The sequence below is a fragment of the Schistocerca serialis genome, chromosome 6, assembly GCF_023864345.2.
Source record: "Schistocerca serialis cubense isolate TAMUIC-IGC-003099 chromosome 6, iqSchSeri2.2, whole genome shotgun sequence".
Lineage (NCBI taxonomy): Eukaryota > Metazoa > Arthropoda > Insecta > Orthoptera > Acrididae > Schistocerca > Schistocerca serialis.
In genome coordinates, this window is record NC_064643.1 from 198,966,315 (window position 1) to 198,978,611 (window position 12,297).

Consider the following 12,297-nt stretch of genomic DNA (forward strand, 5'->3'; position numbering starts at 1 on the left):
AGCTATGCTACTACCCTCTACTGTTTCCTGTGCTTTAACTTTTGAATGCTATAGGATGTAACTTTACACTCGACTGCAGCTGTTCTACACTTTATTGGTAAAGCATAAATTTGGAATTTCTAACATGTTTGAATATAACTCCTCTAAAAACTAAAGTATGTAGATTCTCTTGAAAACAATGGCCTGATCTAAGGCTGGAACCAGTCGTGAACTTAAAATAAAGTTCTTACTAGCAACTGGAGTGGCTTTTCTTTAATGGAACATACAGTTATAAACTCAGCACCTGTTGTGGTTTGATACTTGTAATAATAGACACCCTGACAATGTTTATTACCCATGACCTACACAATTTCAATAATTAACAACTTAGTTCATGCTGCAGAAAACAAGAGACGATGTTGGACTTCATCATCACAAGGTAAGTCCATGCCAACATAATGCGATGGCATGATTTGCTTGCTTCCAAACAATGTCCACGGCACATCTGAAACTTTCACCCTGAACACCTGATTTGTAAACAAAAGTTTCATTCATATTTTGCTTACAAATACACTGTCATACATATAAGCAATTCACAAAGTGCGCTCATAAACAATTTTGCTGTAGCTATCTTCAGCAAGACATATTGCTGGAAGACTTAGAACAGCAGTTTGTAGACCTTTTTTAAAAAAGAGACAGACAAGCTATGGAGAGGACCAAAAAAAGGCCTGTTTGACAATTCTGAACACTATAGGGAAAGTCTTCAAGACACTTTACAGAAGCTCATTTCATAGCATGATGCCATGTACAATTTTGTCCCTGATGTTGAATGCGACCAAGATATGTCGAGCTGTGAGCAATATACAGACAAAATTAAATGCGATATACATACAATCTGAACCAAACAGTGACAAAGACCACCATGTTTACCTATGAGGTCATCTGTCAGGCGAAATGAAGTAGTAAGTAGTTGTTAGATGGAATACCTAGAACAGCTAACATGAATGTGGAAACAAAGAAAATTTACTCAATCAGTGTGGAAACAGCAACCACAAATACAGAGGCACATTTCAATTATTTTGATGCATCAAAACCTGTACTGTCAGCAACTCCTACAAGACTGAAATTGACATTCCTGAAGGCAATGAGTGCCCTCGAAGAAGTCATCGTACCATACAGTATAGTTGTCACTATGAAAACTCTGTGGGCTGAACTGTGTCAGAAATGGGTTATTCATGCTAAATGAACCAAAATATTATATGGAGATGTAGTGAAATTACTGAACTTTTCAGTACAAGCAGTTCACCGTGCTCTTACTGCACAAAAGATTCACTGATAACACCTGTTATCCTCCAACTTCACACCCACTGCAGACACAACTCGAAAACTCATAGAGAGCTAAAAACTCACAAAAACCTAGACAAGAAGAACAACCATACTGTATATTTCACACAACTTGCATTCACTGGGTCCACGACTGCAACAAAGGAACTTATAGTCAACAAGTATTGATAAGTTAAAGCACTTTAAGAAAGTCAGGCCTAATGTTCTAGGTACAAGGAACATCCTCACGAAGCTATCTGTACTTATACTGATATCTCCATTTCATCTTCTCAATAAGTTACCAATATTCTGTTGGAAAAAATCGATATTAAGTTCAACAAATTTTACTTATCTTCAGACAGCTCCAGTTGAGGTCAGTGAACCAGACAATTAACCAGACTTTCTGTGTTCTGGATGGCAGTAGTCAGTTGAGCTTCATTTCCAAGTCCCCCACTGATAAGCTAGGTTTACAAACAACAGATCATCATGACCCCTCTCTCATTGCTGCTGAAATGCCATCCACAACATTAAAGCCCCATAGTACTCACTTTGAAGGGGATCTGGACAAATTACAAAAAAGTCTGTGACTGCATTTGAAAGCATATACTCATTTGCCACACACCAACCGTACATTCCAATATAAGGAAACTACTGCACACCTAGAGACTTCAGTTAGCAGACCCCCCAAGGATAATGAAGAATGTCTTCCCATCAAGATCCTTATAGGACAAGATTGCTAATGGAAAATCATTACAGATTCCCTTTCGATTCAACTATCATCATCCATTGCACTGATATCTTCCATTCTAGGTTGGATTCTTACTGGGAGTAAGTCAAGCACCATGGCAAACCTACAACAGTTTATAGACACAGCAACACCCACAGATGATGTCCTAGAATGTTTCTTGAATTTAGAAACTGGGGATCACAGTTAACCAAAAATAACTCGGATCCAAAGGAATTGGTCTTACTGCAATATTTATTAAAATCGTACTGCGCTGAAGATAATAGAAGGGTTAGAAGGGTGGTTTCTTTCTGCTGAAAACCCAATGTTATGGTTCCTAATAATCTTCAGAAAGCAGGGGAAAAGATTTATTTCAGTGGAGAAACAATTCATGAAGTCAGAAATCTGAAACACATTTACGAAGACATGAATGACAGTCCCCATAAAAAGAGATGTGGAGGTCACCATCCTTGGACAGACATCAAGTAACACATTTTACTTATCACATTTTGCAGTAAAGAAACAAAAGTTAGGGCTCATCAAAATGAGGATTGCATTTGATGGTTTGTCACATGAGGAGGTACTTGTACATTCACTGAAAAGACTCTTTAAAATGGGTCCTCAATTTAATTCCTTGTATTGTTTTGGTATTATTGAGATTTTGTCTATATCTGGTAACCTTAATTGCCCATATCAAACAAGCATTTCTACAGAAAAGTCTCACAGTGAATTTGTTTGGTTTAAAGTAATCATATATCAATAAGGAAATTATACAATTGACCAACCCATTTCTGCTTGCAGTAACACTGAAGGAACTTGTTACAACACACAAAACGAATTTTTCTCAAGCCTCTTTACTTGTTGAATATAACACGTTTATGTACGATTTTGTAGCTGGTGCTGAAGACGCCAATGCCGGAATTTCTATTGTGGGCTTACAGCAAACATGAGACACATCAGTCTACCATGGCGAAGTGGGCCACAAACTCGAGCCAAATGACTGAAATACGGTAATCAGAATTTGTTGTAAACATTACAGATATGGAGGTGCTAGGATTCCACTGGAACACGCAGACTGCCTCGTTCAGTACTGTTCGCAACACTGTAATCATAATATCACAAACATCCTGCCACTAAGTGAGAAGTACTCCACAGCACTATCTGATTCTATGATTCACTGGGTCTGTCGTCATCCGGATTCCTCACTGCAAAAATAATTTTCCAGGAAATTTGGCCAAGAAGAATTGAACTATATAAGCTCTTACCTCTTGATCTTGACAAACGCTGGCAAAGGTGGGTATCAACTTTGCCATCATGTTCGCACACAGACATGCCCAAATGGGTTGGTGTTCCTGAAGAAACTGAATCAGAAATCTATGATTTTTTGACGCATCACAAAAGGCCTGCAGAGCGGACCTTTACGCATGTCACATAGATGCATAGTCTGCAGCAAAAACATACTAGCTCCCATCAAGAGAATAACTCTTCTGTGATTGGAACTTCTATCAATATTTCTTGAATCAAGATTACTTCATTATTTCTGTGAGACCACGAGCTAAAATGCAAGTCGTACAACACTGTGAACTCACTCAGCTGTAGCCTTAGCATGGATACAACATGACCCTAACTGATGAGAGACTGTGTGCCAAACCGTATTATGGAAATGCAAGAACTAATGAAGCTATCACAGTGGGGATACTTACCTGGCGAGGAAAGCCCAGCAGACAAACGTCAGCATGCTATTATATGGGTCCATTGGCCTGCTTGATTAATAAAGAACCAAACAAAACGGCCATAATTTATACAGACAAAAGACCGTTCCTTGGAAGTAAAGCAGAAATTAACATATCAAGTCTTCGTGGTAAAAACAATACTATCTATTTTAACAGCTCTACAATATCGTAATTACTACAAGCTGTTATGAGTCACAGCAAGAATACTTCACTTTAAACAGCAGTTAATGAAAGGAAATTGTACTTCCAGATACCTGACAGCATCAGACTTACACGAAGCATGTACTTACTGGATTCAGGTTGCTAAACATTTCTCAGCTCAACTGCAAACTCTGCACAAGAACTTGCCTCTGCCACAAAATTCTAAGATATCTCATTTCAATCCATTCTTGAATAATGGTCTGCTTCATTTCAGTGGACATCTGCAGTTTGCAGAATCACCACCCAATTATTCTCGATGGACACCATTAATTCACCAGCTTACTGATCCAGCAGGCTCATATTCGCCTGCATCATCTTAAACATAGTGTTATCTGAACTGAGAACAGAATGCTGGATTCTTTGAGCTCAACAGGCAATTAAAAATGTTCTAAACTGCTACCTACTTTGCAGATTGTGAAGGATCACTTTGTTCAACAAACAGAAACTCCATTATCAGCTGAAAGAGTACCATCACTGAAACCATTTGAAGTCACACACACCAACTTTGAAGGGCCCGCTATAGGTCGGACAACTGCTATAGTTGTGCGCACAACAACACGCGCACTGCACTGGGAACTATGCTCAGATATGTCAACTGCAAGCCCTACAGAGCTTGTGGGAAGACATGGAGTGCCCAGCATGATTTACACTGACAGCACTACTACCTTCCATTCCACACACAAAGAGTAGAAGGAACTCTGGCAGTCTTTCACGGTAAGCGAGACATACAAGTACCTCAACCAGCAAGCTGTCATATGGACATTCATTGGCAAACATGCCTTGACGGGGATGATTATGGGAACAGATGGTAGGATATGTGAAATTCTGCCTCACAAAAGTTTTACGGCAGTAGCAGTTGGATGAAAAATGTCAGTTGGAAAGGATTTCTCCAACGAGTTTCAATGACAACAGAACACTTCTAGAACAGGTGGAACAGAAGAGTACCTAATCCTAAGCTAACACCTTCCCATTCATCTTTGACTCCCCCGTCCTCTGTGGGTAGGCTCTCGCAATGTGGTATATATTTAGATGGATACACAGGCCTCTTCATTTATTTGCATGAAACTGTGACTACACAAGCCTACAAGTATGACATGCTCAATGCTTACATGTTCCCTCAGGCTGATGCAAAACATCTCGATTTCATCCAAAGAGGATGCATTTCATGGACAAATACATTCAATAGCAAATGGTACAGGGTATGGAGAGGCAATCACCAGACCTCAATTAGAATTCCATATATCACATTTGGGAGGCCAATACAAATTCACAAGGAAAATTAAACAACCTTCCTATGCAGCACTGGCCTCTAAGAGCAAAATTCAAAAGTGTGACACCTGAATAAAGTAAGTCTAAACATTTTCATAATGTCCTAGCAAGGAATGTTTTAAGAATTTTGTTAACATTTGTGTGTGAAGGGGTAAAAAGTTATTAGACCAATACTGATACAGAGACAAAACTTCAAACATTATGAGGTCAGCAGTATACAAAAGCTGCTTTTCTTGTGCCTAATGGTGACAATCATTAACAAGGATTTTCATAAAACAAGAGCTTGAAATAATGATTTTGAGGAAAGTAAGGTGCTATACAGTCTTAATGGCAAAGGTTTTTCAACTGTGGCATTAAACCTATAAAGTACAACTGATATATGCAGAAAATCATTCTTTAAAACTGTTAATCAAAAACAGAAATTCTATCATCAACATTAAATGCACTATATAATTATGGTGTTATGTTATGCCTGTAACTCATGAGTTATCTCACTATAAGAACAATTTACAAGTTAACGATTCTATTCGTAGTTACTTAGTTCAGGTTTGAAACTATACCTGGTAACATTGGTTTCTCTTGAAACAGTCATCAGAATCTCTTTAATCAAACGGACAAATGGTATCTTTGGTATTACTAGTTGAGTTGATCTCTGATATTTCCTTATCTCTTTAAGTGCTTTGTAGCCACGTTTTGTTGCTCTCTTCCTTTTCACCTACAAAAAGAAGATAAGATAATTATTATTCTGAAAGCAGCCCATAATATTACAAACTTAGATGGTAATAAATAAAAGTGAAGTGAAAAATTTTAAATGGAAATGTATCTGCAATAATTTTCACATCAAAAAATTTTAATGCGCTCTCCTGTTTCTTGCCTTTTATTCTAAAAGTGTGCGTATGCCATTTCTTAGTGTCTCAGCACCCATCCAACTTGAGTGTGGACATGTTTAAACTTATTTAGAGCACTGCACACTAGCACTTAGCGCGCCATGAGTTGTTATTCACTTTCAGTTATGTTACACTCATTTTTCACACCATTTCCGGAACATTATGTTGGAGGAAAAGTGTAAATAGAAGCTGTTGAACACCAAATGACCTCAATTTAATAAGTTGTAGATGTCTTGTGCTATAACATATAGAACATGACACTATCAGTAATGATGTGAATCTCACAATTTGTGAGTGCAATTTTTTTTTTGGTGGGTGGGGGGGAAGCAACAACTCCTCCAAGACCCCTTCCTTATTGTTCAAAGAAACTCACCTGGAATGGAGGCAATTATAGAGGAACACGAAAAACCAATCCATCTTTTAGATGCCATGAAGGTGTTTACAAACAATTTGAATTGTTGTTTATTTCATATCACACATGACAATGCTCTGCAAACTATTTCAGGGGAAGAGGACACAGTCATCTCACTGTGACAAAGAGAATAGGGAAGATTTCACTATAATCTATAAGTAGACAGAAGGCTCATAATGAAGGAAGGAAAAACAAGGAACACATAGGACACAATAAATTATTGCAAGTACCCACTTTTCAGCTGCATTCCATGATCCACTTTCTGACTATTCTGGTAACGAACTTTTGAATTCTGATGAAAGAAGCAAGGGAAAGATGCTATTTCAATTTATTATTACTGCAAATAATGGCACTAGGAGGCAAGGTACCATACATTATACGAAAGAAGCAAGGTACCACAGCTTTTATAATGATGACAAAAAACTAGTGTTTCCTTTAGATATATGTCAGCTGGGTATCTGATACTGTTTCTATTCTGCAGGCTGCAGCAGAAGACCTGACAATCTCCTACTAATAAATTTACAATTTATCTAATCTCCAAGAATAAAAGGAAGAAACTATGACATCATTGGGATGGAAAATTATTGCCCACCTTAAATGTTAGGGACTTACAGGCAGAAAGGTTTCCAGTGGTACCTTTGCTTTGAGACAAAGAGGAACTTGTTAGTTTTCAAAAACTAACTTTTTTTAAAATAAATAAGAGGAAATGCAAGCTGTTTAGATTGTACTGGCAAAGTGGGGCTAGAAGACAATGTAAAAATTCTCTGTAGCAAAACTACTGCTTTAATGAAGCATACTGTAACAGTCCAACTATTTTGGCTGTACATACACATTTTTATTTTCCTCTTTACAGTAGTTAATGCTAGGTCCATGTTTTAAGATGCTTGTGGAGTGACAAAATTAGGGCCACAAGCAGAAGATGATAATTTTATTAACTGTTTCAGAAACCTGTTTCTTGCCAGTAAGAAACCACCAAACAGTATTTCACCCATGAGGAGATGTAGCACATGGTCAAAGGAGGTGCAAAGAGTGACTGCAACATGATAATGGCTCAAGTAGCACAGAAATTACAGAATTTGCCACCGAACAAAACAAAGATTTTTTTAAATAATTTGTTTATGCTACTCTTAGCATTGTATTCGCACATGACTGACACAATGCTTTTGGTTGGATCAGGCCAGAATAATTGATACTCAACTTAACAATATCTGATTTCTCTTAAGGGGAGCTGTGTTTGTAATTGCAATATCAAAATATAGGCCAGATATATTTGCTTATCAGATGACTGTTTTCCATTTTGTGGTATGAGGCTCAAGCGACAGTGCTACGAACAACTATAGAAATTAAATAATGGAAACTCCAGGTAGGTATGTCAACAATTTAGGAAAACACACACACACACACACACACACACACACACACACACACACACGAGATTGCCAAATCCAGCATCTCAGGCCAGAATGCAACTATCACATGGGATGCAAGCAGCAATCTGGAGGTAGCAGGGAAGGGGAAGGGATAGTAATGTTCGGATGGAGAGAGAGAGAGAGAGAGACGAGTATTGTGTGGTGGTGTGTGCAGTGTGCAGGGACTAGACAGCCAACTGGTGCAGCATCAGGAGGTTGTGGCGCAGGGAAGTGCGGAAAAATGGCACAAAAAAGGAGACGAGCAGGGAACGACGGGTGGATGCATTGTCAGAGTGCTGAAAATAAATAGGGTGGGAGATGAGAATGGTGAGGAGACAATAAGACAAAGGGGCCGGAAAATGTTGGGTGGCAGGTGTGGGCACAGTGCGTTACCACAGGTCGAGCCCAGAATAATTACGGCGGAGGAGTATGTGTAGTAAGGATAACTCACATCAGTGTAGTTCAGAAAAGCTGATGGTGGTGGGAAGGATCCAGATGGCACAGTAGCCATTAAAATCAAGTGTCTGATGTTCAGCTGCATGTTGTTGCTAAGGGTGGTCTACTTTGCTCCTGGCCAGTTTGCTGGTGGCAGCTCATCCTGGTGGACAGTTGGTTAGTACCATTCATCCTGGTTGACAGTTGGTTGGTAATCATAACATAAAATGCTGTGCAATTATTGCAGCAGAGCTGGCAAATGACATGGCTGCTTTCACAGGTGGCCTGGCCCCTGGTGAGGTAAGATAAACCTGTGACAGGACTGGAATAGGAAGTGCTGGGTTAGTGGATTGGGCAGGTTCTCCACCTGGGTCTTCCACAGGGATATGGTTCTTGTGGCACGGGGTTGGGATTGGGAGTGACGCAGGGAAGGACTAGAAGGTTGGGTGGGTGACGGAACTCCGTTTTAGGAGGGTTGGGAAGTATCTCTGGTAGGATGTCCCTCATATCAGGGCAAGATACAAGGTAATCCAAGCCTTGGCGGAGGATGTGGTTCAGCTGTTCCAGTCTGGGGTGGTACCGGGTGATGAATGGGACACTCCAACGCTCTTTTGTGGCTGGTTCCTGGGGGTGGTGGGTGGACTGGGGGTGTGATGGGAAATGGTACAAGAGATCTGTTTGCAGACTACGTCTGGGGGATAGTGGCTGTCTGTGAAGTCCTTGGTGAGACCCACAGCACACTGAATAAAGGAGATTTTGTCACTACAGATATGCTATCTTCGGGTGGCCAGGCTGTATGAGGGGGATTTTTTTTTTTTTTTTTTTTTTTTTGTTGTGAAAGAGATGGCAGCTGTCAAAATGCAAGTGCTGTTGATGATTAGTAGGTTTAACATGAACAGAGGTGCAGACAAAGCCATCAGAGAGGAGAAGGTCAGCATCTAGGCCGGGTTGAGGAGAGAAGTGAAGCGGATGGGAGAGAAGTTGTTGAGGTTGTGAAGGAACAAAGATAGGGTGTCTTGGCCTTGAGTCCAGATCATGAAGATATCATCAATGAACCTAAAGCAGATTATGGTTTGATGTTCCGGGAGGCTAGAAAGGACTCCTCTGATGGTTGGCATAGGAGGGTGCCATGCAGGTGCCCATGGCTGTGCCACCAATTTGTTTATATACCTTCCCTTCAAATGAGAAGTCTTTTTGGGTTAGGATAAAGTTAGTAAGGCACATAAGAAATGAGGTTGTGGGTTTGGAGTCTAAAGGACATTAGGAAAGGTAGTGTTCAATAGCGGTAAGACTGTGGGAATGAGGGATGTTGGTGTATAGGAAGGTGGTGTCAACAGTGACAAGTAAAGACCCGGGAGGTAAAGAAGTGGGGATGGTGGATTCAGTGAAGGAAGTGATTGTGTCGATGACGTGGGAGGCTAAATTACGAGCAACTGATTGTGGCTGTTGGTAAACGAGGGCAAAAATTCTTTCATTTGCAGCACAATAACCAGCCGCAATGGGGTGTACAGGATTAATGTGTTTGTGGATTTTGGGAAACAAAGTGGGCATGCAGGGGTGTCATAGGGGTGAGGATGGAAATGGACTTGGGGGGAAATGTTCTGGGAAGGACCTAAGGCTTTAAGAAGGGACTGGAGTTTCGTGTTGGACGTCTGGGATGGGATCATCCTGGCAGACTTTATAGGTGGAATAATCAGATAATTGGCGGAGGTCTTCTGCCAGCTAGTCAATGTGATTCATGACAATACTGATGGAAACTTTGTCTGCAGGTACAATGATTAGGTCAGCATCTGTTTTGATGTTGTTTATGGCTTTTCTTTCTTCTATTACAAGGTTGGTGTCCTGAGGAAGGGATGTGGGGAAGGATGGTGAGGCGAAGTTGGAGGTAAGAAATTCCTGGAAGGTGATGAGTAGGTGGTTAGGTGGTAGGTTGGGGAGGATCACAGTTGGATGATGGTACGAACTGGAAGAGACAGGGTTCAATCTTGGAATTAGGGTGGTTTTGGTTGAAGATTTGACAGCAAAGAAGTGCAGGAGTAGGGAGAAGGAGAGCAGGTCTTTGACAGGTCTAGCATTGTACATTAAACAATTAATTAAGCATAGCAAAATGTAGTCTCTCAGGGGGGTGACAAAGGCTGCCCAAGGAACTGTTTTCAAGGTGTCGATGGAGATGTACAAAGCCGATTTACTATTTTGATTAGCACAATATTTGGAATGCCTACACATGGTAGGAATATTTTTCGTTCTTTCAACTGTCATTAACTAAAATGCAATATGTATTGTCATTTTCTGGAAACTTTGAAGTTACTTCAGAATTCTTAGTGAAATTATGTCTGCATCCACACAAAATTGCAAAGCATTATTTTTGTTATTTTTCGATGTGCGTGAATTAGTTTTGTTACACATTTTTGTCATTTCTTGTAAATTCTCAGTGTAAATGATTGTTGTGAATCATTGAAATACCAGTGATTAGCGCAGAGGAGGAGAGCAGTTTGTTACCAACCATCAACAGCACAGCATAGATAACTTACTTTACATATTTTCACCACCAAACATCTCGTGTGCGAATAAAGCAATTTCGTGGAAAATTTATACCTGGAATTTATTTCGCACATTACATAGTGAGATTTCTACAGAAACATAGAAGAAGAGCTCGGGAGTATTTGCAGTGAAGCTAACCTCTCAAGAATGAAGACTTTTACAAAGTAAATTTCCGTTACTTTATGTCTATGGTCACAATTTTTTTTCATCAGATTACAAGTTTCGGTCTTTAATGACCATTTTCAGATCTGCAGCAAAATATGGGAAAACATAAATACACTAGCAGCTTAAAGAAATACAATAGCCCATAATGAAAAGTACTACTGACATACAGGTACATTTGTGCACTTTAAGTATGAAGAGGCATATCTGTTTTATGGAAACATGTCTTAACATACTGCAGCCATAGTGGCATTGTCAAATGTTAAACACAAAATTAGTACCAGCATCATCAAATATGTATAAATAACAGCACATGCAAGAATTATCTTGTCAGCAGCACTACTGTTCAAAACAAACTGCTGTAGAATAGCCACAAGATGTTTGTGTTGCAAGTTCACGAGATGTCGCTACTGTAGGCATACATTTATTCTTCGATGATTAATTGAACATCTTAAAATAAAGGGGGTTATAACTGGTAAAGTCTGTAACGGGCTTATAAGGTATAAGAGGCATTACAGTAATAAAAAGCAATAATACAGAACATGACTAAAGGCTTACAACATGTCACTCCACATGTTAGGCAAATATTAAGCGCGTAATAGTTTAAACTAAAATGGCATGCTAACTGGCTGGGATGACGAAATTAGAAATTGCAGACACAGCTTTTAAGGTCAATAATGCTTTGTCTGTTCAAAATGGTTCAATTTTTTGAATCACGAGAGTGGTATTTTCAATGGTCTCAGTACCATGTTAGAGAAGGAGAAAGCAATGATCATTCGACCTAACAAGGGGAACACGACAGTTCTTATATATGAAGATGACTACATTAGGAAAATGTATTTTTCTTTTTGCATTAAACGATATTACAAAGATTCACTAAGACCCAACAGAGAAGTTTCAGACCAGTTTCCAGAGAAAGATTGACAGCTCCCACTTTCTTCTTAATGAATACGAAAAGAGGTCACTTGAAATTATGAATGTCAAACTTCTCCAGTTTAGATCTAAAGTTCATCACCATGTTATAAATTAAATAAGTTTCTTAATAATAAACTTAAACCGGTTTACATGTTCGATAATTATTTGAGGTAAAAAATAGTTTGGAGTTAGCAAATGCAATCAGTATACACCAAATAATGAAACATTAGCCTCTTGGATGTAAAAATACTCTACAGTGATGTCCTAGTAAAAGAGACTACTGACAATATTAGATGTACTCTCCTAT

The 12,297-nt window shown here is 39.3% G+C and overlaps 1 protein-coding gene across 1 annotated transcript in view; it reads right to left on the reverse strand.

The window, feature by feature from the left end:
* Nucleotides 1-12,297, reverse strand: part of LOC126484044 (histone H3-8-like) — a 96,828-nt gene that overhangs the window by 16,759 nt on the left and 67,772 nt on the right. Inside the window, exon 3 of the mRNA XM_050107384.1 lies at nucleotides 5,790-5,944. Within this exon, the coding sequence (XP_049963341.1) occupies nucleotides 5,790-5,944 (155 nt within the window). The remainder of the gene's footprint in view (nucleotides 1-5,789; nucleotides 5,945-12,297) is intronic.